This window comes from Lepisosteus platostomus, chromosome 5 (assembly GCF_059453375.1).
Source record: "Lepisosteus platostomus isolate fLepPlt1 chromosome 5, fLepPlt1.hap1, whole genome shotgun sequence".
NCBI lineage: Eukaryota > Metazoa > Chordata > Actinopteri > Semionotiformes > Lepisosteidae > Lepisosteus > Lepisosteus platostomus.
The window spans coordinates 3327599-3355598 of record NC_142615.1 but is presented as its reverse complement, the minus strand read 5'-3'; the positions used below and the strand labels follow the sequence as shown (position 1 = coordinate 3355598).

Below are 28000 nucleotides of genomic sequence, written 5' to 3'. Positions count from 1 at the left end.
TGTCTGTTCCTCAGGCTGGGACAGGAGATCACACACTGGATTATTATTATTGGGAGACAGACTCACTGCTCCTCAGGCTGGGACAGGAGATCACACACTGTATTATTATTATTGAGAGACAGGCTCACTGTCTGTTCCTCAGGCTGGGACAGGAGATCACACACTGTATTATTATTATTGAGAGACAGGCTCACTGTCTGTTCCTCAGGCTGGGACAGGAGGTCACACACTGTATTATTATTATTGAGAGACAGGCTCACTGTCTGTTCCTCAGGCTGGGACAGGAGATCACACACTGTATTATTATTATTGAGAGACAGGCTCACTGTCTGTTCCTCAGGCTGGGACAGGAGATCACACACTGTATTATTATGATTGAGAGTCAGGCTCACTGTCTGCTCCTCAGGCTGGGACAGGAGATCACACACTGTATTATTATTATTGAGAGACAGGCTCACTGTCTGTTCCTCAGGCTGGGACAGGAGATCACACACTGTATTATTATTATTGAGAGACAGGCTCACTGTCTGTTCCTCAGGCTGGGACAGGAGGTCACACACTGTATTATTATTATTGAGAGACAGGCTCACTGTTCCTCAGGCTGGGACAGGAGATCACACACTTTATTATTATTATTATTATTATTATTATTATTATTATTATTATTATTATTATTGAGAGACAGGCTCACTGTCTGTTCCTCAGGCTGGGACAGGAGGTCACACACTGTATTATTATTATTGAGAGACAGACTCACTGTTCCTCAGGCTGGGACAGGAGATCACACACTGTATTATTATTATTGAGAGACAGGCTCACTGTCTGTTCCTCAGGCTGGGACAGGAGATCACACACTGGATTATTATTATTGAGAGACAGGCTCACTGTTCCTCAGGCTGGGACAGGAGATCACACACTGGATTATTATTATTGAGAGACAGGCTCACTGTTCCTCAGGCTGGGACAGGAGATCACACACTGGATTATTATTATTGAGAGACAGGCTCACTGTTCCTCAGGCTGGGACAGGAGGTCACACACTGTATTATTATTATTGAGAGACGGGCTCACTGTCTGTTCCTCAGGCTGGGACAGGAGGTCACACACTGTATTATTATTATTGAGAGACGGGCTCACTGTCTGTTCCTCAGGCTGGGACAGGAGATCACACACTGGATTATTATTATTATTGAGAGACAGACTCACTGTTCCTCAGGCTGGGACAGGAGATCACATACTGGGCTGCCAGTTCAGCTGAGTTCCCTCCTCCCTCTCCCAGTAGGATTGGGACCCGTTGTGATTCTGGCAGGTGTGGGAACTCTGGGACTAGATTTCTGAATTTGAGTTCTCTCTCTCTCTCCTCTCTCCTCCCTCTCTCTCCTCTCTCTCTCCCTCTCCCCCCCCCCCCAGTCCTTCTCCCACGCTGTGACTGAGGCCTTCCTCCAGCTGCACCAGGCGGGTCTCATCTACCGCAGCCAGCGGTTGGTCAACTGGTCCTGCGCGCTGCGCTCCGCCATCTCCGACATCGAGGTGAGAGACGCCCCGCCCCCCCCCCCGCCCCTCGCCCCGGGTCCCTGCTCACTCGTCTGGGCCCGCTCCAGGCCCTGCGCGCGGCCCGTCCGAATTGACGCATTAGCCGGGTCTGCTGCTGCCTTCCGCGGCGAACCAGACGCACGGGCAGCAGGCAGGCGTTGCTGCTCCCTCCTGTCAGGCCCCTTTAATGTGTAACGAGCCTGCAAGCACTCCGCCGGATCCGGAGCGTCCGCGGCGGTCCGAACCGACGCATTAGCCGGGTCTGCTGCTGCCTTCCCCGGCGAACCAGACGCACGGGCGGCGACTGCTCACTCTGCGGGCCCGTTCTCGTCCACCTGCATCGCTGCCACGCGCGCCCGAAACCCGCTTCTGGACCGATCTGTGACTCGAACCCGGGACTGTTTGCGCTGCAGGTGGACAGCGTCCAGCTGACGGGCCGGACGCTCCTCTCCGTCCCGGGATACGAGGACAAGGTCGAATTCGGGACCATGGTGACTTTCGCCTACCCCTTAGAGGGGCAGGGTCAGTATTCTCCTGCACTGCTGCGGTGTAATACCTCCTCTCTCTCACTGTGTCTCCTGTCCTGTTGTGTGTGTTTATGACTGAGGGATTCTCTGTGATCTCCTCTCACTCACTCTCACTGTGCCTCCTGTCCTGTTGTGTGTATTTATGACTGAGGGATTTGCTGTGATCTCCTCTCACTGTGTCTCCTGTCCTGTTGTGTGTGTTTATGACTGAGGGACTCTCAGATCTCCTCTCAGTGTGTCTCCTGTCCTGTTGTGTGTGTTTATGACTGAGGGATGCTCTGTGATCTCCTCTCTCTCTCTGCGTCTCCTGTCCTGTTGTGTGTGTCTATGACTGAGGGATTCTCTGTAATCTCCTCTCACTGTGTCTCCTGTCCTGTTTTGTGTGTTAATTACTGAGGGATTCTCTGTGATCTCCCCTCTCTCACTGTGTCTCCTGTCCTGTGGTGTGTGTTTATGACTGAGGGATATTATCTGTGATCTCCTCTCTCTCACTGTGTCTCCTGTCCTGTGGTGTGTGTTTATGACTGAGGGATATTCTCTGTGATCTCCTCTCTCTCTCTCACTGTGTCTCCTGTCCTGTGGTGTGTGTCTATGACTGAGGGATATTCTCTGTGATCTCCTCTCTCTCACTGTGTCTCCTCTTCTGTTGTGTGTTTATGACTGAGGGATATTCTCTGTGATCTCCTCTCTCTCACTGTGTCTCCTCTTCTGTTGTGTGTTTATGACTGAGGGATATTCTCTGTGATCTCCTCTCTCTCACTGTGTCTCCTGTCCTGTTGTGTGTTTATGACTGAGGGATATTCTCTGTGATCTCCTCTCTCTCTCTCACTGTGTCTCCTGTCCTGTGGTGTGTGTCTATGACTGAGGGATATTCTCTGTGATCTCCTCTCTCTCTCTCACTGTGTCTCCTGTCCTGTGGGGTGTGTCTATGACTGAGGGGTTCTCCTCCCTCTCAGCGCGGTGATAACGTCACTGTGGTTTGGTGTCTCTGCAATCGCCCCTGTCCCTCTCAGATGGGGAGATCCCTGTGTCCACGACGCGTCCAGAGACCATGTTGGGAGACGTGGCCATTCTCGTGCACCCCGATGACCCCCGATACCAGGTCAGTCACCCCAGAATTCGAGCTCCCCGCCTCGGCAGGCAGTCGGTCGCTGGTCGGTCACTCTCTCCGGAGGGCCTGTTGGTCAGTGGGTCAGTGTGTCAGCCCCTCTCTCTCTCTCTCTCTCTCCCTCCCTCCCAGTCTGTCCAGGGCCGCGAGTGCAGACACCCCTTCAGCGGACGCCTGCTGCCCATCCTCCCGGACCCCCTGGTCGATGCCCAGCTGGGCACAGGTGCGCCCCTCCCTCCTGTCGGACCGGGAGCTCTCCTGCTCTCCGGCAGGCGGGGGAATTCTGGGTCTGGATGTGGGAATTCGGGGACGAGCGTTTGTCTAACCCCCCCTCTCTCCCCCTTTCTCCCTCTCCCTCCCTCCTTCTCCTTCTCCTTCTCCTTCTCCTTCTCCTTCTCCCTCTCCTTCTCCCTCTCCCTCTCCCTCTCCCTCTCCCTCTCCCTCTCCCTCTCCCTCTCCCTCTCCCTCTCCCTCTCCCTCTCCCTCTCCCTCTCCTTCTCCTTCTCCTTCTCCTTCTCCTTCTCCTTCTCCTTCTCCTTCTTCTCCTCCTTCTTCTCCTCCTTCTTCTCCTTCTCCTTCTCCTTCTCCTTCTCCTTCTCCTTCTCCTCCTTCTCCTTCTCCTTCTCCTCCTTCTCCTTCTCCTTCTCCCTCTCCCTCTCCCTCTCCCTCTCCCTCCCTCCTTCTCCTCCTTCTCCTTCTCCTCCTTCTCCTTCTCCTTCTCCTTCTCCCTCTCCCTCTCCTTCTCCTCCTTCTCCTTCTCCTCCTTCTCCCTCTCCCTCTCCCTCTCCCTCTCCCTCTCCCTCTCCCTCTCCCTCTCCTTCTCCCTCTCCCTCTCCCTCTCCTTCTCCTTCTCCTTCTCCTTCTCCTTCTCCTCCTTCTCCTTCTCCTTCTCCCTCTCCCTCTCCCTCTCCCTCTCCCTCTCCCTCTCCCTCTCCCTCTCCCTCTCCCTCTCTCTCTCTCAGGGGCGGTGAAGGTCACCCCCGCCCACGACTACGTGGACTTCGGGGTCTCCCTGAGACACCCCTCCCTGCCCCTGCTCTCCGTCATCGGAGGTGACGGCACCATGACGGAGCTGTGTGGCGCGTGGCTGCAGGTGGGCTCATAACCCCAGTGACGGACCGGACCGACCCGATCACCCCCATAACGCCTTCCGGTCCGACAGCGAGCTGTAAATATGTCAGCGACAGAGGGGGGCTGTACCCCAGTGACGGACTGGGCCGACGCGATCACCCCCATAACGCCTTCCAGTCAGACAGCGAGCTGTAAATATGTCAGCGACAGAGGGGGGCTGTACCCCAGTGACGGACTGGACCGACCCGATCACCCCCATAACGCCTTCCAGTCAGACAGCGAGCTGTAAATATGTCAACGACAGAGGGGGGCTGTACCCCAGCGACGGACTGGGCCGACCCGATCACCCCCATAACGCCTTCCAGTCAGACAGCGAGCTGTAAATATGTCAGCGACAGAGGGGGGGCTGTACCCCAGTGTTAGACTGGGCTGACCTGATCACCCCCATAACGCCTTCCAGTCCGACAGCGAGCTGTAAATATGTCAGCGACAGAGGGGGGGCTGTACCCCAGTGACGGACTGGACCGACCCGATCACCCCCATAACGCCTTCCGGTCCGACAGCGAGCTGTAAATATGTCAGCGACAGAGGGGGGCTGTACCCCAGTGACGGACTGGGCCGACGCGATCACCCCCATAACGCCTTCCAGTCAGACAGCGAGCTGTAAATATGTCAGCGACAGAGGGGGGCTGTACCCCAGTGACGGACTGGGCCGACCCGATCACCCCCATAACGCCTTCCAGTCAGACAGCGAGCTGTAAATATGTCAGCGACAGAGGGGGGGCTGTACCCCAGTGTTAGACTGGGCTGACCTGATCACCCCCATAACGCCTTCCTGAGACAGCGAGCTGTAAATATGTCAGCGACAGAGGGGGGGCTGTACCCCAGTGTTAGACTGGGCTGACCTGATCACCCCCATAACGCCTTCCAGTCCGACAGCGAGCTGTAAATATGTCAGCGACAGAGGGGGGGCTGTACCCCAGTGACGGACTGGACCGACCCGATCACCCCCATAACGCCTTCCTGAGACAGTGAGCTGTAAATATGTCAGCGACAGAGGGGGGCTGTACCCCAGTGACGGACTGGACCGACCCGATCACCCCCATAATGCCTTCCAGTCAGACAGCGAGCTGTAAATATGTCAGCGACAGAGGGGGGGCTGTACCCCAGTGTTAGACTGGGCTGACCTGATCACCCCCATAACGCCTTCCTGAGACAGCGAGCTGTAAATATGTCAGCGACAGAGGGGGGCTGTACGCCAGTGTTAGACTGGGCTGACCTGATCACCCCCATAACGCCTTCCGGTCAGACAGCGAGCTGTAAATATGTCAGCGACAGAGGGGGGCTGTACCCCAGTGTTAGACTGGGCTGACCTGATCACCCCCATAACGCCTTCCTGAGACAGCGAGCTGTAAATATGTCAGCGACAGAGGGGGGCTGTACCCCAGTGACGGACTGGACCGACCCGATCACCCCCATAACGCCTTCCAGTCAGACAGCGAGCTGTAAATATGTCAGCGACAGAGGGGGCGCTGTACCCCAGTGACGGACTGGGCCGACGCGATCACCCCCATAACGCCTTCCAGTCAGACAGCGAGCTGTAAATATGTCAGCGACAGAGGGGGGCTGTACCCCAGTGACGGACTGGACCGACCCGATCACCCCCATAACGCCTTCCTGTCAGACAGCGAGCTGTAAATATGTCAGCGACAGAGGGGGGCTGTACCCCAGTGTTAGACTGGACCGACCCGATCACCCCCATAACGCCTTCCAGTCAGACAGCGAGCTGTAAATATGTCAGCGACAGAGGGGGGCTGTACCCCAGTGACGGACTGGACCGACCTGATCACCCCCATAACGCCTTCCGGTCAGACAGCGAGCTGTAAATATGTCGGCGATAGAGGGGGCGCTGTACCCCAGTGACGGACTGGACCGACCTGATCACCCCCATAACGCCTTCCGGTCAGACAGCGAGCTGTAAATATGTCGGCGATAGAGGGGGCGCTGTACCCCAGTGACGGACTGGACCGACCCGATCACCCCCATAACGCCTTCCAGTCAGACAGCGAGCTGTAAATATGTCAGCGACAGAGGGGGGCTGTACCCCAGTGACGGACTGGACCGACCTGATCACCCCCATAACGCCTTCCGGTCAGACAGCGAGCTGTAAATATGTCGGCGATAGAGGGGGCGCTGTACCCCAGTGACGGACTGGACCGACCTGATCACCCCCATAACGCCTTCCGGTCAGACAGCGAGCTGTAAATATGTCAGCGACAGAGGGGGGCTGTACCCCAGTGTTAGACTGGACCGACCCGATCACCCCCATAACGCCTTCCAGTCAGACAGCGAGCTGTAAATATGTCAGCGACAGAGGGGGGCTGTACCCCAGTGACGGACTGGACCGACCTGATCACCCCCATAACGCCTTCCGGTCAGACAGCGAGCTGTAAATATGTCAGCGACAGAGGGGGGCTGTACCCCAGTGACGGACTGGACCGACCTGATCACCCCCATAACGCCTTCCTGAGACAGCGAGCTGTAAATATGTCAGCGACAGAGGGGGCGCTGTACCCCAGTGACGGACTGGACCGACCCGATCACCCCCATAATGCCTTCCTGAGACAGTGAGCTGTAAATATGTCGGCGACAGAGGGGGGCTGTACCCCAGTGACGGACTGGACCGACCCGATCACCCCCATAACGCCTTCCGGTCCGATGGCGATCTGCCGCCCGCGAGCACGCCGATACACACGCGGTGTGAGGACTGTGGGCGTGTCTGTATTAACCGCCCCCCCCCCCCCCCCTCTCTCTCTCTCTCTCTCTCTCTCTCTCTCTCTCTCTCTCTCTCTCTCTCTCTCTCTCTCAGGGAGTGAAGAGGTTCGAGGCCAGGGACAGGGTGGTGTCAGCCCTGAAGGAGAGGGGGCTGTACAGGGGCACCGAAGAGCACCCCATGGTGCTGCCAGTGTGCAGGTAACCCCCCCCCACAGCGACAACACCCTCGGCGTAGATCCTTGCACTTCTGGGCGGAGAACAACGGAGAGCTGTTGATAAGGGTCATCGTTCTCTCTCTCCTTGTCGTTTTCTCTCGCTCAGTCGTTCAGGCGATGTTGTGGAGCCCCTGCTGAAGAGCCAGTGGTTTGTGCGCTGTGAGCAGATGGCACAGAGAGCCATTCAGGTGAGGCTGACAGAGATCCACACAGGTGAGACTGACAGAGATCCACACAGGTCAGACTGACAGAGATCCACACAGGTCAGACTGACAGAGATCCACACAGGTGAGACTGACAGAGATCCACACAGGTCAGACTGACAGAGATCCACACAGGTGAGACTGACAGAGATCCACACAGGTGAGACTGACAGAGATCCACACAGGTGAGACTGACAGAGATCCACACAGGTCAGACTGACAGAGATCCACACAGGTCAGACTGACAGACAGACTGACAGAGATCCACACAGGGGAGACTGACAGACAGACTGACAGAGATCCACACAGGTCAGACTGACAGACAGACTGACAGAGATCCACACAGGTGAGACTGACAGACAGACTGACAGAGATCCACACAGGTGAGGCTGACAGACAGACTGACAGAGATCCACACAGGGGAGACTGACAGAGATCCACACAGGTGAGACTGACAGACAGACTGACAGAGAGCCATTCAGGTGAGACTGACAGAGATCCACACAGGTGAGACTGACAGAGATCCACACAGGTCAGACTGACAGACAGACTGACAGAGATCCACACAGGTCAGACTGACAGACAGACTGACAGAGATCCACACAGGTGAGACTGACAGAGATCCACACAGGGGAGACTGACAGAGATCCACACAGGTCAGACTGACAGACAGACTGACAGAGATCCACACAGGGGAGACTGACAGAGATCCACACAGGTCAGACTGACAGAGATCCACACAGGGGAGACTGACAGAGATCCACACAGGTCAGACTGACAGACAGACTGACAGATCCACACAGGTCAGACTGACAGAGATCCACACAGGTCAGACTGACAGAGATCCACACAGGTGAGGCTGACAGAGATCCACACAGGTGAGACTGACAGAGATCCACACAGGTCAGACTGACAGAGATCCACACAGGTGAGGCTGACAGAGATCCACACAGGTCAGACTGACAGAGATCCACACAGGTCAGACTGACAGACAGACTGACAGAGATCCACACAGGGGAGACTGACAGACAGACTGACAGAGATCCACACAGGGGAGACTGACAGACTGACAGAGATCCACACAGGGGAGACTGACAGAGATCCACACAGGTGAGACTGACAGACAGACTGACAGAGATCCACACAGGTGAGACTGACAGACAGACTGACAGAGATCCACACAGGTGAGGCTGACAGACAGACTGACAGAGATCCACACAGGGGAGACTGACAGAGATCCACACAGGTGAGACTGACAGACAGACTGACAGAGATCCACACAGGTGAGGCTGACAGACAGACTGACAGAGATCCACACAGGGGAGACTGACAGACAGACTGACAGAGATCCACACAGGTGAGACTGACAGAGATCCACACAGGTCAGACTGACAGACAGACTGACAGAGATCCACACAGGTCAGACTGACAGACAGACTGACAGAGATCCACACAGGGGAGACTGACAGACAGACTGACAGAGATCCACACAGGTCAGACTGACAGACAGACTGACAGAGATCCACACAGGTGAGACTGACAGACAGACTGACAGAGATCCACACAGGTGAGGCTGACAGACAGACTGACAGAGATCCACACAGGTGAGGCTGACAGACAGACTGACAGAGATCCACACAGGGGAGACTGACAGACAGACTGACAGAGATCCACACAGGTCAGACTGACAGACAGACTGACAGAGATCCACACAGGTGAGACTGACAGAGATCCACACAGGTCAGACTGACAGACAGACTGACAGAGATCCACACAGGTCAGACTGACAGACAGACTGACAGAGATCCACACAGGTCAGACTGACAGACAGACTGACAGAGATCCACACAGGTGAGGCTGACAGAGATCCACACAGGTCAGACTGACAGACAGACTGACAGAGATACAGGCTGATAAAATGGCAGATTGTGTGTGCTCAGTCCGCACATGTGGTCACTGTGTCGGTGAGCCCATCTTGCGTGCTGTCCGGTCTGTCCCAGGCGGTGGAGGACGGGGAGCTGGACATCACTCCCGGTTTCCACAAGAAGACCTGGAGGACCTGGCTGTCCGGCGTCAGGTGAGCAGAGACGGGGGGCCGATGGTCAGTCTGCGCTGGGAGCAGAACCGTTCGCTCGCTCGCTGACGAGGACGAAGCGCCGACGCAGGTTCTCCGCCTGGGGTCACATGGCTTCTTCATCAGTCGGCCCCGCCCCTCTCTCCCCCCTGTCTTCTCAGTGATTGGTGCGTCTCCAGGCAGCTGTGGTGGGGCCACCAGATTCCAGCCTATCAGGTGGCTTTCCCGGGGTCAGATGACCAGAAGGAGGTGTGTCCGCGTTTGCCTGCCTGCCTGCCTGATCTGTCTGACCCCCTGCTCTGTCCCTCTGTGTGTCCACCCCCCCCCCCATCTGTTCCTTTTGTCTGACCCCCTGCTCTGTCCTTCTGAGTGTCTGACCCCCTGCTCTGTCCTTCTGAGTGTCTGACCCCCTGCTCTGTCCCTCTGTGTGTCCAACCCCCCCCCCCATCTGTCCTTCTGAGTGTCTGTCCACCTGCTCTGTCCTTCTGAGTGTCTGTCCACCTGCTCTGTCCTTTTGAGTGTCTGTCCACCTGCTCTGTCCCTCTGTGTCTGACCCCCTGCTCTGTCCTTCTGAGTGTCTGTCCACCTGCTCTGTCCTTCTGAGTGTCTGACCCCCTGCTCTGTCCTTTTGAGTGTCTGACCCCCTGCTCTGTCCCTCTGTGTCTGACCCCCTGCTCTGTCCTTCTGAGTGTCTGACCCCCTGCTCTGTCCTTCTGAGTGTCTGTCCACCTGCTCTGTCCTTCTGAGTGTCTGACCCCCTGCTCTGTCCTTCTGAGTGTCTCTCCTTCTGCGTGTCCAACCCCCCCATCTGTCCATCTGTCTGTCAGTCTGTCCCCCAACCCGCGTCACTGTGTGGGCGCCCCTGGACTGACAGTGTGCCCCAAAACTCGTGTCTGACCAGGAGGGCAGCGACGCCCTGTGGATGTGTGGGCGGAGCGCAGAAGAGGTCAGAAGGTCAGCAGCCCAGAAGTTCGGGATCGCCGAGGAAGAGATCACCCTAACTCAAGGCAAGACCCCCTTAGAACCCCTGGTGCTTGCCCTGAATAATAATCAACTATGAGGAGGAGTGTGAGGGTGAAGCTGGAGGCGATCAGACTGAGTGTCTCTCCAGTCCTGTACAGATCTGAGGAGGAGGAGGAGTGTGAGGGTGAGGCTGGAGGTGATCAGACTGAGTGTCTCTCCAGTCCTGTACAGATCTGAGGAGGAGGAGGAGTGTGAGGGTGAAGCTGGAGGTGATCAGACTGAGTGTCTCTCCAGTCCTGTACAGATCTGAGGAGGAGGAGGAGTGTGAGGGTGAGGCTGGAGGTGATCAGACTGAGTGTCTCTCCAGTCCTGTACAGATCTGAGGAGGAGGAGTGTGAGGGTGAAGCTGGAGGTGATCAGACTGAGTGTCTCTCCAGTCCTGTACAGATCTGAGGAGGAGGAGTGTGAGGGTGAAGCTGGAGGTGATCAGACTGAGTGTCTCTACAGTATTAGTGAAGAATTAAAAAAGGCATGGTATATCAGGAGTCCCAGCGATCTGGAGCTGAGGTCACTCCAGCCTGAGGGAACCTCTAACCCTCAACACCGCGAGTGAAACGTCTCTCCCGTCCCTCTGTTGCCTTCAGATCCTGATGTCCTGGACACGTGGTTCTCCTCGGCGCTGTTTCCTTTCGCCATGCTGGGGTGGCCCGAGCAGGTGTGTGGGTGTGGCTATATGTGTTATGGGTGTGACTGTGGGTGTGGTTATAGTGATTGTGGGTGTGGCTATATGGGTGTGACTGTGGGTGTGGTTATTGTGATTGTGGGTGTGGCTATATGGGTGTGACTGTGGGTGTGGTTATTGTGATTGTGGGTGTGGCTATATGGGTGTGACTGTGGGTGTGGTTATAGTTATTGTGGGTGTGGCTATGTATGTTATGGGTGTGACTGTGGGTGTGGTTATAGTGATTGTGGGTGTGGCTATATGGGTGTGACTGTGGGTGTGGTTATTGTGATTGTGGGTGTGGCTATATGGGTGTGACTGTGGGTGTGGTTATAGTTATTGTGTGTGTGGCTATGTATGTTATGGGTGTGACTGTGGGTGTGGTTATGGTGATTGTGGGTGTGGCTATGCATGTTATGGGTGTGACTGTGGGTGTGGTTATAGTGATTGTGGGTGTGGCTATGCATGTTATGGGTGTGACTGTGGGTGTGGTTATAGTGATTGTGGACGAGGCTATATGTGTGACTGTGGGTGTGGTTATAGTGATTGTGGGTGTGGCTATATGTGTTATGGGTGTGACTGTGGGTGTGGTTATAGTGATTGTGGGTGTGGCTATATGTGTTATGGGTGTGACTGTGGGTGTGGGCATAGATGGGCTTGTGGGTGTGGTTATAGATGAGCTTGTGGGTGTGGTCATGGCTACATGGGTGTGGCTATATGTGTAATGGGTGTGGTTATAAATGGACTGGACGTGTGGTTATACTGGCTGTGGGTGTGGTCATGTCTAGTATGGGTGTGGCTATGTGTTATGGGTGTGACTGTGGGTGAGGTTATATATGGGCTGGGGGTGTGGTTATAGATAGGCTTCTGGGTGTGGTTATACTGGTTGTGGGTGTGGTCATGGCTAGTATGGGTGTGGCTATGTGTTATGGGTGTGACTATGGGTGAGGTTATATATGGGCTTGTGGGTGTGGTTATACTGTCTGTGGGTGTGGTCGTAGCTAGTATGGGTGTGGCTATGTGTTATTGGTGTGACTATGGGTGTGGTTATATATGGGCTTGTGGGTGTGGTTATTGTGATTGTGGGTGTGGTCATGGCTACTATGGGTGTGGTTATATGTGTTATGGGTGTGGTTAAAGATGGGATGGGGGTGTGGTTATACTGGTTGTGGGTGTGGTCATGGCTAGTATGGGTGTGGCTATGTGTTATGGGTGTGACTCTGGGTGATGTTATATATGGGCTTGTGGGTGTGGTTATTGTGATTGTGGGTGTGGTCATGTCTAGTATGGGTGTGGCTATATGTGTTATGGGTGTGGTTATAAATGGACTGGACGTGTGGTTATACTGTCTGTGGGTGTGGTCATGTCTAGTATGGGTGTGGCTATGTGTTATGGGTGTGACTGTGGTGAGGTTATATATGGGCTGGGGGTGTGGTTATAGATAGGCTTCTGGGTGTGGTTATACTGTCTGTGGGTGTAGTCATGTCTAGTATGGGTGTGGCTATATGTGTTATGCGTGTGACTGGGTGAGGTTATATATGGGCTTGTGGGTGTGGTTATACTGTCTGTGGGTGTGGTCATGGATACTATGGGTGTGGCTATGTGTTATGCGTGTGACTATGGGTGTGGTTATATATGGGCTTGTGGGTGTGGTTATTGTGATTGTGGGTGTGGTCATGGCTACATGGGTGTGGCTATATGTGTAATGGGTGTGGTTATAAATGGACTGGGGGTGTGGTTATACTGGCTGTGGGTGTGGTCATGGATACTATGGGTGTGGCTATGTGTTATAGGTGTGACTGTGGTGAGGTTATATATGGGCTTGTGGGTGTGGTTATTGTGATTGTGGGTGTGGTCGTAGCTAGTATGGGTGTGGCTGTATGTGTTTTGGGTGTGACTGTGGTGAGGTTATATATGGGCTTGTGGGTGTGGTTATGGTGACTGTGGGTGTGGTCATGGCTGTTATGGGTATGAGTCTAGGTGTTAAGGTTGTGACTGCGAGTAGCACATCCAAAAAGGCCTGAGGGGTGCGTTTCCTGCCAGGACCTCACTGACATCACTTCCTGTCCGCAGACCCCAGACCTGCGGGAGTTCTATCCCAACAGCCTCCTGGAGACCGGAAGTGACCTCATCTTCTTCTGGGTGGCGCGCATGGTGATGCTGGGAAGGGAGCTGACGGGAGAGCTACCCTTCAGGCAGGTGAGCAGGGGCTCGTCACCAGGAAAGCAGGATATAAGTTGTTTCAGTGATATAGCGCCTTTTATCCCAAAGGATCTCAAAGAACCTTACATATAGGATGGGTCCCACTGCGCTCCCTACACAGTGCACACAGTAATCATTCTGCACCAGCGGCCCCACCTGGTGGGGACAGCTGGGTGAGCTCCTCCAGTCAGGACAGGAGGCTCTACTGTACACAGAGAGTGGCGGGGGTGGGGAACAAGCCGCCCAGCCCTGTGGTTGAAGCCGATACCCTGGCTTCGCTCCAGACACAGCTGGGTGAGCTCCTCCAGTCAGGACAGGAGGCCCTACTGTACACAGAGGGGGGTGGGGGTGGGGAACAAGCTGCCCAGCCCTGTGGTTGAAGCCGATACCCTGGCTTCTCTCCAGACACAGCTGGGTGAGCTCCTCCAGTCAGGACAGGGGGCTCTACTGTACACAGAGGGGGGTGGGGGTGGGGAACAAAGCCGATACCCTGGCTCCTCTCCAGACACAGCTGGGTGAGCTCCTCCAGTCAGGACAGGGGGCTCTACTGTACACAGAGGGGGGTGGGGGTGGGGAACAAGCCGCCCAGCCCTGTGGTTGAAGCCGATACCCTGGCTCCTCTCCAGACACAGCTGGGTGAGCTCTACCAAATGGAATAATACTCTGACTCCGAGACCAGTCCTGTGCTCTTGTGCACAGACAGCGAGTATAAGGTCCTGCTTACTGCAGTAACACGGGTACGAGACAGAGGCAGCTCCGTGGGGCCGGCCCCTGGTGCGTCCGATAGTCGGGCCCTGACTCCCTCTCTCGCGCCCGGCTCCAGATCTCCCTTCACTCCATGGTGAGAGACGCCCACGGCCGCAAGATGAGCAAGTCTCTGGGAAACGTCATCGACCCCCTGGACGTCATCTCCGGGGTCTCCCTGCAGGTCTGGGACCGGACACGCTGCTCTCCCCTGCCCAGGGTGTCAGTGTGTCAGTGTGTCAGTGTGTGAGCCCAGCGTGTCAGTGTGTGAGCCCAGGGTGGCCAGGGTGTCAGTGTGTGAGCCCAGGGTGTCAGTGTGTGAGCCCAGGGTGTCAGTGTGTGAGCTCAGCGTGTCAGTGTGTGAGCCCAGCGTGTCAGTGTGTGAGCCCAGCGTGTCAGTGTGTGAGCCCAGCGTGTCAGTGTGTGAGCCCAGCGTGTCAGTGTGTGAGCCCAGGGTGTCAGTGTGTGAGCCCAGCGTGTCAGTGTGTGAGCCCAGCGTGTCAGTGTGTGAGCCCAGGGTGGCCAGGGTGTCAGTGTGTCAGTGTGTGAGCCCAGCGTGGCCAGCGTGTCAGTGTGTGAGCCCAGGGTGGCCAGGGTGTCAGTGTGTGAGCCCAGGGTGTCAGTGTGTGAGCCCAGGGTGTCAGTGTGTGAGCTCAGCGTGTCAGTGTGTGAGCCCAGGGTGTCAGTGTGTGAGCCCAGGGTGTCAGTGTGTGAGCCCAGCGTGTCAGTGTGTGAGCCCAGCGTGTCAGTGTGTGAGCCCAGCGTGGCCAGGGTGTCAGTGTGTGAGCCCAGGGTGTCAGTGTGTGAGCCCAGGGTGTCAGTGTGTGAGCCCAGGGTGTCAGTGTGTGAGCCCAGGGTGGCCAGGGTGTCAGTGTGTGAGCCCAGGGTGGCCAGGGTGTCAGTGTGTGAGCCCAGGGTGGCCAGGGTGTCAGTGTGTGAGCCCAGGGTGTCAGTGTGTGAGCCCAGCGTGTCAGTGTGTGAGCCCAGCGTGTCAGTGTGTGAGCCCAGCGTGTCAGTGTGTGAGCCCAGCGTGTCAGTGTGTGAGCCCAGGGTGTCAGTGTGTGAGCCCAGCGTGTCAGTGTGTGAGCCCAGCGTGGCCAGGGTGTCAGTGTGTGAGCCCAGGGTGTCAGTGTGTGAGCCCAGGGTGTCAGTGTGTGAGCCCAGCGTGTCAGTGTGTGAGCCCAGCGTGGCCAGGGTGTCAGTGTGTGAGCCCAGGGTGTCAGTGTGTGAGCCCAGGGTGTCAGTGTGTGAGCCCAGGGTGTCAGTGTGTGAGCCCAGCGTGTCAGTGTGTGAGCCCAGGGTGTCAGTGTGTGAGCCCAGCGTGTCAGTGTGTGAGCCCAGTGTGTCAGTGTGTGAGCCCAGTGTGTCAGTGTGTGAGCCCAGGGTGGCCAGGGTGTCAGTGTGTGAGCCCAGGGTGGCCAGGGTGTCAGTGTGTGAGCCAAGCGTGTCAGACAGTGAATCGCTGTGTTAGTGTGTCAGTGAGTCAGAGTGTCAGACAGTGTATCGCTGTGTCAGTGTGTCAGTGTGTCAGAGTGTCAGTGTGTCAGACAGTGTATCGCTGTGTCAGTGTGTCAGACAGTGAATCGCTGTGTTAGTGTGTCAGTGAGTCAGTGTGTCAGACAGTGTATCGCTGTGTCAGTGTGTCAGACAGTGAATCGCTGTGTTAGTGTGTCAGTGAGTCAGTGTGTCAGACAGTGTATTGCTGTGTCAGAGTGTCAGTGTGTCAGACAGTGAATCGCTGTGTTAGTGTGTCAGTGAGTCAGTGTGTCAGACAGTGAATCGCTGTGTTAGTGTGTCAGTGAGTCAGAGTGTCAGACAGTGTATCGCTGTGTCAGTGTGTCAGACAGTGAATCGCTGTGTTAGTGTGTCAGTGAGTCAGAGTGTCAGACAGTGTATCGCTGTGTCAGTGTGTCAGACAGTGAATCGCTGTGTTAGTGTGTCAGTGAGTCAGTGTGTCAGACAGTGAATCGCTGTGTCAGTGTGTCAGACAGTGAATCGCTGTGTTAGTGTGTCAGTGAGTCAGAGTGTCAGACAGTACATCCCCCAGTGCGCCAGTGCGTCAGCGTGCTGGGACTCACCCCCTCTGTCTCCTCACACAGGAGCTACACCAGAAGGTGACCGAGGGCAACCTGGACCCCAGGGAAGTTCAGGTGGCTGTGGAGGGACAGGTCAGGCGCCTCTGTCTCACTCTCTGTCCTCCCGACTCCTGTGTCCCTCTGCATCCCCCCTGTGTCCCTCTGTGTCCCCCTGCATCTCCAGGAAGCTGTCTGTCTCTCGCCCTCTTCCTCCGCGTGCACACTATCCCTGAGAGCTCTGAGGAGACTCTTCTGTACACAGAGGGGGGTGGGGGTGGGGAACAAGCCGCCCAGCCCTGTGATTGAAGCCGATACCCCGGCTTCTCTCCAGACACAGCTGGGTGAGCTCCTCCAGTCAGGACAGGAGGCTCTTCTGTACACAGAGGGGGGTGGGGGTGGGGAACAAGCTGCCCAGCCCTGTGGTTGAAGCCGATACCCCGGCTTCTCTCAGGACACAGCTGGGTGAGCTCCTCCAGTCAGGACAGGAGGCTCTACTGTACACAGAGGGGGGTGGGGGTGGGGAGCAAGCAGCCCAGTGGCTTGGAGGGAAAGCTGCCTGAATACATCCAAACGCCGACGGACAGACAGGCTGCAGGTCCTCACCTCGCTCTCTCCCTCTCTCTCTGCACCCCCAGAAGCGCGATTTCCCCGGCGGGATCCCCGAGTGTGGCACCGACGCCCTGAGGTTCGCCCTCTGTTCCTACAAAGCCCAGGGTGAGAGACTCGGCCGACCCCCCAGCGCAGCGGGTGGCGGGTGTTGGAGTGTGCTCCAGTTTGTGCCGGGTGTTGGAGTGTGCTCCTGTTTGTGCTGGGTGGCTGGGTGTTGGAGTGTGCTCCTGTTTGTGCTGGGTGGCTGTGTGTTGGAGTGTGCTCCTCTCTGTGCCGGGTTGCTGGGTGTTGGAGTGTGCTCCAGTTTGTGCCGGGTGTTGGAGTGCGCTCCTGTTTGTGCCGGGTGGCTGGGTGTTAGAGTGTGCTCCTGTTTGTGTCGGGTGTTGGAGTGTGCTCCTGTTTGTTCTAGGTGTTGGAGTGTGCTCCTGTTTGTGCTGGGTGTTGGACTCTGCTCCAGTTTATGCTGGGTGTTGGAGTGTGCTCCTGTTTGTGCTGGGTGGCTGGGTGTTGGAGTGTGCTCCAGTTTGTGCCGGGTGTTGGAGTGTGCTGGGTGTTGGAGTGTGCTCCAGTTTGTGCCGGGTGTTGGAGTGTGCTCCTCTCTGTGCCGGGTGGCTGGGTGTTGGAGTGTGCTCCTCTTTGTGGTGGGTGGCTGTGTGTTGGAGTGTGCTCCAGTTTGTGCCGGGTGTTGGAGTGTGCTCCAGTTTGTGCTGGGTGGCTGGGTGTTGGAGTGTGCGCCTGTTTGTGCCGGGTAGCTGGGTGTTGGAGTGTGCTCCAGTTTGTGCCGGGTGTTGGAGTGTGCTCCTGTTTGTGCTGGGTGGCTGGGTGTTGGAGTGTGCTCCTGTTTGTGCCGGGTGTTGGAGTGCGCTCCTGTTTGTGCCGGGTGTTGGAGTGCGCTCCTGTTTGTGCCGGGTGGCTGTGTGTTGGAGTGTGCTCCTGTTTGTGCCAGGTGTTGGAGTGTGCTCCTGTTTGTGCCGGGTGTTGGAGTGTGCTCCAGTTTGTGCTGGGTGGCTGGGTGTTGGAGTGTGCTCCAGTTTGTGCTGGGTGTTGGAGTGTGCTCCTCTCTGTGCCGGGTGGCTGGGTGTTGGAGTGTGCTCCTCTTTGTGGTGGGTGGCTGTGTGTTGGAGTGTGCTCCAGTTTGTGCCGGGTGTTGGAGTGTGCTCCAGTTTGTGCCGGGTGTTGGAGTGTGCTCCAGTTTGTGCTGGGTGGCTGGGTGTTGGAGTGTGCTCCTATTTGTGTCGGGTGGCTGGGTGTTGGAGTGTGCGCCTGTTTGTGCCGGGTAGCTGGGTGTTGGAGTGTGCTCCAGTTTGTGCCGGGTGTTGGAGTGTGCTGGGTGTTGGAGTGTGCTCCAGTTTGTGCCGGGTGTTGGAGTGTGCTCCTGTTTGTGCTGGGTGGCTGGGTGTTGGAGTGTGCTCCTGTTTGTGCCGGGTGTTGGAGTGCGCTCCTGTTTGTGCTGGGTGGCTGGGTGTTGGAGTGTGCTCCTGTTTGTGCCGGGTGTTGGAGTGCGCTCCTGTTTGTGCTGGGTGGCTGTGTGTTGGAGTGTGCTCCTGTTTGTGCCGGGTGTTGGAGTGTGCTCCTGTTTGTGCCGGGTGGCTGTGTGTTGGAGTGTGCTCCTGTTTGTGCTGGGTGTTGGAGTGTGCTCCTGTTTGTGCTGGGTGTTGGAGTGTGCTCCAGTTTGTGCTGGGTGTTGGAGTGTGCTCCAGTTTGTGCTGGGTGGCTGGGTGTTGGAGTGTGCTCCAGTTTGTGCTGGGTGTTGGAGTGTGCTCCTCTCTGTGCCGGGTGGCTGGGTGTTGGAGTGTGCTCCTCTCTGTGCCGGGTGGCTGTGTGTTGGAGTGTGCTGGGTGTTGGAGTGCACTCCAGTTTGTGCCGGGTGTTGCAGTGTGCTCCTCTCTGTGCCGGGTGTTGCGCCGCCCGCAGTCTGTCTTGACCCTGCTCTCTCTCTCTCTCTCTCTCCCCCGCTCTCCCTCCTCCCCAGGGGACGACATCAGTCTGTCCGTGTCCCAGCTCCTCAGCACCAGGCACTTCTGCAACAAGATCTGGAACGCCGTCAGGTTCACACTGGGAGCCCTGGGAGAGGGCTTCACCCCCCTGGACCCGAGAGAGGTGCCCGCCGGCTGACCCCGACCGACCGCCCCGACAGGCTGGCCGCTCGCCCGGATCGCCCTCTTGACCCCTCTCCCTGTCCCCGTCGGCCCAGGTCCGTCCGGTCAGCAGTATTGACCGCTGGGTGTGTGGCCGGCTGCACACGACGGCCCAGCAGTGTGACCGGGGCTTCCAGGGGTTCGACCTGCACGCGGTCACCGCGGCCGTCCACAGCTACTGGCTGCACTCCCTGTGCGACGTCTACCTGGTACTGAAATAACCTTCATGTCCCGGAGTGTCCAGTCAGTGTGTCTGTGTGAACCCCTCTCTCTCTCAGTGCAGTGTTCATGTACTGGAGTGTCCAGTCAGTGTGTCTGTGTGAACCCCTCTCTCTCTCAGTGCAGTGTTCATGTACTGGAGTGTCCAGTCAGTGTGTCTGTGTGAACCCCTCTCTCTCTCAGTGCAGTGTTCATGTACTGGAGTGTCCAGTCAGTGTGTCTGTATGAACCCCTCTCTCTCTCAGTGCAGTGTTCATGTACTGGAGTGTCCAGTCAGTGTGTCTGTATGAACCCCTCTCTCTCTCAGTGCAGTGTTCATGTCCTGGAGTGTCCAGTCAGTGTGTCTGTATGAACCCCTCTCTCTCTCAGTGCAGTGTTCATGTACTGGAGTGTCCAGTCAGTGTGTCTGTGTGAACCCCTCTCTCTCTCAGTGCAGTGTTCATGTACTGGAGTGTCCAGTCAGTGTGTCTGTGTGAACCCCTCTCTCTCTCAGTGCAGTGTTCATGTACTGGAGTGTCCAGTCAGTGTGTCTGTGTGAACCCCTCTCTCTCTCAGTGCAGTGTTCATGTACTGGAGTGTCCAGTCAGTGTGTGTGTATGAACCCCTCTCTCTCTCAGTGCAGTGTTCATGTACTGGAGTGTCCAGTCAGTGTGTGTGTATGAACCCCTCTCTCTCTCAGTGCAGTGTTCATGTACTGGAGTGTCCAGTCAGTGTGTCTGTATGAACCCCTCTCTCTCTCAGTGCAGTGTTCATGTACTGGAGTGTCCAGTCAGTGTGTGTGTGAACCCCTCTCTCTCTCTCAGTGCAGTGTTCATGTACTGGAGTGTCCAGTCAGTGTGTCTGTATGAACCCCTCTCTCTCTCAGTGCAGTGTTCATGTACTGGAGTGTCCAGTCAGTGTGTGTGTGTGAACCCCTCTCTCTCTCAGTGCAGTGTTCATGTACTGGAGTGTCCAGTCAGTGTGTGTGTATGAACCCCTCTCTCTCTCAGTGCAGTGTTCATGTACTGGAGTGTCCAGTCAGTGTGTCTGTATGAACCCCTCTCTCTCTCTCAGTGCAGTGTTCATGTACTGGAGTGTCCAGTCAGTGTGTGTGTATGAACCCCTCTCTCTCTCAGTGCAGTGTTCATGTCCTGGAGTGTCCAGTCAGTGTGTCTGTATGAACCCCTCTCTCTCTCAGTGCAGTGTTCATGTACTGGAGTGTCCAGTCAGTGTGTGTGTATGAACCTCTCTCTCTCTCAGTGCAGTGTTCATGTACTGGAGTGTCCAGTCAGTGTGTCTGTATGAACCCCTCTCTCTCTCTCAGTGCAGTGTTCATGTACTGGAGTGTCCAGTCAGTGTGTCTGTGTGAACCCCTCTCTCTCTCAGTGCAGTGTTCATGTCCTGGAGTGTCCATTCAGTGTGTCTGTGTGAACCCCTCTCTCTCTCTCAGTGCAGTGTTCATGTACTGGAGTGTCCAGTCAGTCAGTGTGTCTGTGTGAACCCCTCTCTCTCTCTCAGTGCAGTGTTCATGTCCTGGAGTGTCCAGTCAGTGTGTCTGTGTGAACCCCTCTCTCTCTCTCAGTGCAGTGTTCATGTACTGGAGTGTCCAGTCAGTGTGTGTGTATGAACCCCTCTCTCTCTCAGTGCAGTGTTCATGTCCTGGAGTGTCCAGTCAGTGTGTCTGTATGAACCCCTCTCTCTCTCAGTGCAGTGTTCATGTACTGGAGTGTCCAGTCAGTGTGTGTGTATGAACCTCTCTCTCTCTCAGTGCAGTGTTCATGTACTGGAGTGTCCAGTCAGTGTGTCTGTATGAACCCCTCTCTCTCTCTCAGTGCAGTGTTCATGTACTGGAGTGTCCAGTCAGTGTGTCTGTGTGAACCCCTCTCTCTCTCAGTGCAGTGTTCATGTCCTGGAGTGTCCATTCAGTGTGTCTGTGTGAACCCCTCTCTCTCTCTCAGTGCAGTGTTCATGTCCTGGAGTGTCCAGTCAGTGTGTCTGTATGAACCCCTCTCTCTCTCTCAGTGCAGTGTTCATGTCCTGGAGTGTCCAGTCAGTGTGTCTGTGTGAACCCCTCTCTCTCTGTCGCCCCTCAGGAGTGCATCAAGCCCGTGTTGCCCCAGTCAGACGACGCCAGTCTGGGTGCCAGGCAGGTGCTGTACCAGTGTGTCCGACAGGGCCTGGCCCTCCTGTCTCCCCTCATGCCCTACCTCTCCGAGGAGCTGTGGCACCGGCTGCCCCCCCTCGCCCCCCAGCCGCCCAGCGTCTGCGTGGCCCCCTACCCCCGAGCCGACACCCTGGTGAGCGCGGGTTCGTCTCCTGCCTGCGGGGGGGGGAGGGGCGCTGTCAGACACTCCTGGAGCTCACAGTGTGCTCTGGTGTGTGAGGGAGGGAGGAGGAGGGGGGGGGGGGCGTGTCTTGGTGTGTCGGGGGGGGTGGGTCTCCTCGCAAACGGGGTGTGTCCTGGTGGCCTTAGGGGGCGTTTGTGAGACAGGTGTGTCCTGAAATGTCAGGGCATTAGGTTAGTGGAAGTGGCGTGTCCTGTGTGGTGGGGGTGTGTTTAGGAAAGTGGGAGGGGCGTGTCCTGTGTGGTGGGGGTGTGTTTAGGCTCGTGGGAGGGGCGTGTCCTGTGTGGTGGGGGTGTGTTTAGGCTCTGTGGGACGGGCCTGTCTTGTGTGGTGGGGGTGTGTTTAGGTAAGTGGGAGGGGCGTGTCCTGTGTGGAGGGGGTGTGTTTAGGCTCGTGGGGGGCGTGTCCTGTGTGGTGGGGGTGTGTTTAGGCTCGTGGGGGGCGTGTCCTGTGTGGTGGGGGTGTGTTTAGGCTCGTGGGGGGCGTGTCCTGTGTGGTGGGGGTGTGTTTAGGCTCGTGGGAGGGGCGTGTCCTGTGTGGTGGGGGTTAGTTTAGGCTCGTGGGAGGGGGCGTGTCCTGTGTGGTGGGGGTGTGTTTAGGCTTGTGGGAGGGGCGTGTCTTGTGTGGTGGGGGTGTGTTTAGGCTCGTGGGGGGCGTGTCCTGGGTGGTGGGGGTGTGTTTAGGCTCGTGGGGGGCGTGTCCTGGGTGGAGGGGGTGTGTTTAGGTTAGTGGAAGGGGCGTGTCCTGGGTGGAGGGGGTGTGTTTAGGTTAGTGGGAGGGGCGTGTCCTGGGTGGAGGGGGTGTGTTTAGGCTAGTGGGAGGGGGCGTGTCCTGGGTGGAGGGGGTGGGTTTAGGCTCTGTGGGAGGGGCGTGTCTTGTGTGGTGGGGGTGTGTTTAGGCTCGTGGGAGGGGGCGTGTCTTGTGTGGTGGGGGTGTGTTTAGGCTAGTGGGAGGGGCGTGTCCTGGGTGGAGGGGGTGGGTTTAGGCTCTGTGGGAGGGGCGTGTCTTGTGTGGTGGGGGTGTGTTTAGGCTCGTGGGAGGGGGCGTGTCTTGTGTGGTGGGGGTGTGTTTAGGCTAGTGGGAGGGGCGTGTCTTGTGTGGTGGGGGTGTGTTTAGGCTCTGTGGGAGGGGCGTGTCTTGTGTGGTGGGGGTGTGTTTAGGCTCTGTGGGAGGGGCGTGTCCTGTGTGGTGGGGGTGTGTTTAGGCTCTGTGGGAGAGGGCGTGTCCTGTGTAGTGGGGGTGTGTTTAGGCTCTGTGGGAGGGGCGTGTCCTGTGTAGTGGGGGTGTGTTTAGGCTCGTGGGGGGCGTGTCCTGTGTAGTGGGGGTGTGTTTAGGCTCGAGTGAGGGGCGTGTCCTGTGTAGTGGGGGTGTGTTTAGGCTCTGTGGGAGGGGCGTGTCTTGTGTGGTGGGGGTGTGTTTAGGCTCTGTGGGAGGGGCGTGTCTTGTGTGGTGGGGGTGTGTTTAGGCTCTGTGGGAGGGGCGTGTCTTGAGTAGTTGGGGGGGGGTGGTCTCTCAGACCCCAGCTGGCTCTCCATGAGACACACAGGCAGGGGGAGAGAGAAGCTGGGGGTCAGAGCGCAGGGTCGGCCATTTTATACGGCGCCCCTGGAGCAGCTGGGGTGGAGGGCCTCGCTCGGGGGCCCCAGCGGAGTAGGATTCCTCTGCCGGCCGCGGGATACGAACCGGCGGACCCTTCCAGCGGGCCCTGAGCCGCTGAGCCGCCAGCTCCGACGAGAAGCGAGCTCGGAATGACCGGAGGCCCTCCCTGTCTTTTCTCCCAGGACCACTGGCGGTTCCCGCAGGAGGAGGCCGACTTCCTGTCCGTACAGGAAGTGGTGCGCGTGGCCCGGTCCCTGCGCGCCCGGTACCAGCTCAGCAAGGCCCGGCCCGACAGTGAGTTTTCTTCCCCTCAGTTCAAAGACAGGCTGGTGGGTTAGTGGGCTTTCTGGGAAAACTGGCCCTGGTGTGAGTGTGTCTGTGTGTCCTTTCGCAATTTAGGTGCCAATTCAGTGGGTCAGTGAGTCAGTGTGTCACTGAGGTGACGTGACTGTGTGTCCTGTTGCAGCGTGGGAGCTGTGTCAGTGTGTCACCGAGGTGACGTGACTCTGGGTCCTGTTGCAGCGTGGGAGCTGTGTCAGTGTGTCACCGAGGTGACGTGACTCTGGGTCCCGTCGCAGTGTGGGAGCTGTGTCAGTGTGTCACCGAGGTGACGTGACTCTGGGTCCCGTCGCAGTGTGGGAGCTGTGTCAGTGTGTCACTGAGGTGGCGTGACTGTGTGTCCTGTTGCAGTGTGGGTGCTGTGTCAGTGTGTCACTGAGGTGGCGTGACTCTGGGTCCCGTCGCAGCGTGGGAGCTGTGTCAGTGTGTCACTGAGGTGACGTGACTCTGGGTCCCGTTGCAGCGTGGGAGCTGTGTCAGTGTGTCACTGAGGTGACGTGACTCTGGGTCCCGTTGCAGCGTGGGAGCTGTCTCAGTGTGTCACTGAGGTGACGTGACTCTGGGTCCCGTCGCAGCGTGGGAGCTGTGTCAGTGTGTCACCGAGGTGACGTGACTCTGGGTCCCGTCGCAGCGTGGGAGCTGTGTCAGTGTGTCACTGAGGTGGCGTGACTGTGTGTCCTGTTGCAGTGTGGGTGCTGTGTCAGTGTGTCACTGAGGTGGCGTGACTCTGGGTCCCGTCGCAGCGTGGGAGCTGTGTCAGTGTGTCACTGAGGTGACGTGACTCTGGGTCCCGTCGCAGCGTGGGAGCTGTGTCAGTGTGTCACTGAGGTGACGTGACTCTGGGTCCCGTTGCAGCGTGGGAGCTGTGTCAGTGTGTCACTGAGGTGACGTGACTCTGGGTCCCGTTGCAGCGTGGGAGCTGTCTCAGTGTGTCACTGAGGTGACGTGAGTCAGGGTCCCGTTGCAGCGTGGGAGCTGTGTCAGTGAATCCATGCGTCACTGAGGTGACGTCTCCCCGTGTCCCGTTGCAGTGTGGGTGCTGTGTCAGTGAATCCGTGCGTCACTGAGGTGACGTCTCCCCGTGTCCCGTTGCAGCGTGGGTGCTGTGTCAGTGAATCCGTGCGTCACTGAGGTGACGTCTCCCCGTGTCCCACATGCAGTGTGGGTGCTGTGTCAGTGAATCCGTGCGTCACTGAGGTGACGTCTCCCCGTGTCCCGTTGCAGTGTGGGTGCTGTGTCAGTGAATCCGTGCGTCACTGAGGTGACGTCTCCCCGTGTCCCGTTGCAGCGTGGGTGCTGTGTCAGTGAATCCGTGCGTCACTGAGGTGACGTCTCCCCGTGTCCCGTTGCAGCGTGGGTGCTGTGTCAGTGAATCCGTGCGTCACTGAGGTGACGTCTCCCCGTGTCCCGTTGCAGCGTGGGTGCTGTGTCAGTGAATCCGTGCGTCACTGAGGTGACGTCTCCCCGTGTCCCGTTGCAGCGTGGGTGCTGTGTCAGTGAATCCGTGCGTCACTGAGGTGACGTCTCCCCGTGTCCAGTTGCAGCGTGGGTGCTGTGTCAGTGAATCCGTGCGTCACTGAGGTGACGTCTCCCCGTGTCCCGTTGCAGCGTGGGTGCTGTGTCAGTGAATCCGTGCGTCACTGAGGTGACGTCTCCCCGTGTCCCGTTGCAGCGTGGGAGCTGTGTCAGTGAATCCGTGCGTCCCTGAGGTGACGTCTCCCCGTGTCCCGTTGCAGTGTGGGTGCTGTGCTCGGACCCGGGCCTGTCCGCGGTGCTGCAGGAGTTCCTCTCTCCGGCTCGGACCCTGTCGCGCGCCGGGGCGCTGCACCTCCTGCGGCCAGCGGAGGGAGCCGCCCCCCCACCCGGCTGCGCCGTGGGCGTGGTCAACGCCCGCTGTCAGGTGCACCTGCGCGTCCAGGTAACAGCCTCGGCCTCGGGTGCGAGCCCTAATCCCCCCCGCTGGGTGGTGACCGCGCGTCTCTGTCTCCCAGGGCAGCGTGGACGTGCCGCAGCAGAGCGTCTCCCTGTCTCGGCGGAGGGAGAAGGTGGCGGCCCGCCTGGAGGAGGCCCTGGGCCGGTCCCGGGTCCGAGGGTACGAGCAGAGGGTGCCCGAGAGAGTGAGGGAGGAGCAGGCCCGCCGGGTGAGACACCTGACGCCCAGACGGGGTGACGCGCGGACTGGATTCACACTGACGCCATGACTCACCGACGCAGTGAACTACACACTGGCGGGGACCGGGAACGACACAGTGACTCTCTGACCGTATTGTGGCATATGACACGCTGCGATTAATTAACACTGTTCTTGCTCACAGGCTGAGCTCTCACACGCTGGACAGGACAGCAGTCCATCACAGGACACACACACACACTCACACACCCTGGACAGGACACCAGTCCATCACAGGACACACACACACTCTCACACACCCTGGACAGGACACCAGCCCATCACAGGACACACACACACACACTCACACACCCTGGACAGGACACCAGTCCATCACAGGACACACACACACACTCACACACCCTGGACAGGACACCAGTCCATCACAGGACACACACACTCACACTCACACACCCTGGACAGGACAGCAGTCCATCACAGGACACACACACACACACACACACACACACACACACACACACACACACACACACACCCTGGACAGGACACCAGTCCATCATAGGACACACACACACTCACACACCCTGGACAGGACAGCAGTCCATCACAGGACACACACACACACTCACACACCCTGGACAGGACACCAGTCCATCACAGGACACACACACAGACACTCACACACGCTGGACAGGACACCAGTCCATCACAGGACACACACACACACTCACACACCCTGGACAGGACACCAGTCCATCACAGGACACACACACACTCACACACCCTGGACAGGACACCAGTCCATCACAGGACACACACACAGACACTCACACACCCTGGACAGGACACCAGTCCATCACAGGACACACACACACACACACACTCACACACCCTGGACAGGACACCAGTCCATCACAGGACACACACACACACAGGACAGAACACCAGTCCATCACAGGACACACACACACACACACACACACACACACACACACACACACACACACACACACACACACACACCCTGGACAGGACGCCAGTCCATCACAGGACACACACACACACAGGACAGAACACCAGTCCATCACAGGACACACTCACACACTCGACACACTGGACAGGACACCAGTCCATCACAGGACACACACACACACACTCACACACCCTGGACAGGACAGCAGTCCATCACAGGACACACACACTCACACACACCCTGGACAGGACACCAGTCCATCACAGGACACACACACACACACTCACACACCCTGGACAGGACACCAGTCCATCACAGGACACACACACTCACACACCCTGGACAGGACACCAGTCCATCACAGGACACACTGACCCTGCTCAGCAACGGGGATGAAATGCTCCTTTTTAACCCAGCCCACGACTCTCCTCCACAGGTGTCCGCCCTGCGAGTGGAGCTGCAGAGCATCGACGACCAGCTAGCGGCGCTGCGGCGCATCCAGACAGAGACGTAAAGAAAACTTGACGAGACGGCACAGTGTTTAGCTGCAGTACCCGGGTCCGACCACCAGGCGGCGAGAGAAATTCTCCCCGGGCGGCTGCAATACCGCGGCAGCCCACAAGAGGGAGACAGAGACTAAGGAACGGGGGGAGCGCTTTTTACAACAAGTGACCCTTCAGATAATTGAGACTCTCGTCTCGAAGGCCGAAGGATCTCTTGCTGTTGGGTTCTGACGGCGATTTGACGTCGAGAGATATTGATCGGAAGCGGACGTCCCCTTCAAAAGAAAAGTCTGTTTCTTGTCCTCCAAGCCTCCTGTACTGGTACTTGAAAATAAAACATTCACAAACCTGTATCGATTGGGGGCGCTCCTGGGGGAGGGGTACAGATGGCACTGCAGGAAGGGCCCCCCGTTCTGGGAGGGGCTCTGGTCGGCCCCCCCCGTTCAGACCGTCACGGGCCGGGGTTAAGACTGGGGCTGGAGAGGAAACGTGCAGAGTACCGGGGTCTGGGGGTGGGCCGCCCAGAGCTAAGCCGTTTCTCCTGGCGCCGAGAGCCCAGCTGTGGGAAAGTCCAGTGAATTAACCCCCACCCCCGCCACCCTCTGTGTACAGAAGAGCCTCCTGTCCTGACTGGAGGAGCTCACCCAGCTGTGTCTGGAGAGAAGCCTCAGGGTATCGGCTTCAACCACAGGGCTGGGCAGCTTGTTCCCCACCCCCGCCACCCTCTGTGTACAGTAGAGCCTCCTGTCCTGACTGGAGGAGCTCACCCAGCTGTGTCTGGAGAGAGAAGTCGGGGTATCGGCTTCAACCACAGGGCTGGGCAGCTTGTTCCCCACCCCCACCCCCCTCTGTGTATAGTCGCACGTCTCTGTGATGTTCCGCTCCAGTCCTCCGGTTTGTGTTGTTGGGAACAAGCTGGCTTTGCCAGGCTGATGGCGCCGATAACGCACTTTC

At 57.5% G+C, this 28000-nt stretch overlaps 1 protein-coding gene across 7 annotated transcripts in view; it reads left to right on the top strand.

Annotated features, from left to right (window-relative positions):
* vars2 (valyl-tRNA synthetase 2, mitochondrial) overlaps nt 1-27397 on the top strand; it is a 38485-nt gene extending 11088 nt beyond the window's left edge. For 5 of the 7 annotated variants that reach the window (XM_088632024.1, XM_088632028.1, XM_088632023.1 and 2 more), the window contains 22 exons: nt 1411-1530; nt 1947-2055; nt 3074-3162; nt 3301-3391; nt 4131-4261; nt 7109-7212; nt 7336-7417; nt 9433-9509; nt 9668-9755; nt 10408-10513; nt 11114-11184; nt 13264-13389; nt 14216-14320; nt 16236-16304; nt 16847-16925; nt 18793-18920; nt 19015-19167; nt 21250-21453; nt 23283-23394; nt 25176-25357; nt 25431-25580; nt 26980-27397. In XM_088632024.1, the coding sequence (XP_088488150.1) occupies nt 1411-1530; nt 1947-2055; nt 3074-3162; nt 3301-3391; nt 4131-4261; nt 7109-7212; nt 7336-7417; nt 9433-9509; nt 9668-9755; nt 10408-10513; nt 11114-11184; nt 13264-13389; nt 14216-14320; nt 16236-16304; nt 16847-16925; nt 18793-18920; nt 19015-19167; nt 21250-21453; nt 23283-23394; nt 25176-25357; nt 25431-25580; nt 26980-27057 (2454 nt within the window). In that variant the 3' untranslated portion in view covers nt 27058-27397. Of the gene's footprint in view, nt 1-1410; nt 1531-1946; nt 2056-3073; nt 3163-3300; nt 3392-4130; nt 4262-7108; nt 7213-7335; nt 7418-9432; nt 9510-9667; nt 9756-10407; nt 10514-11113; nt 11185-13263; nt 13390-14215; nt 14321-16235; nt 16305-16846; nt 16926-18792; nt 18921-19014; nt 19168-21249; nt 21454-23282; nt 23395-23790; nt 23844-24470; nt 24521-25175; nt 25358-25430; nt 25581-26979 lie in introns of those variants that run through there. The other 2 variants (XM_088632029.1, XM_088632026.1) reach the window with 2 other exon arrangements.
* Nucleotides 27398-28000: the final 603 nt, after the last annotated feature.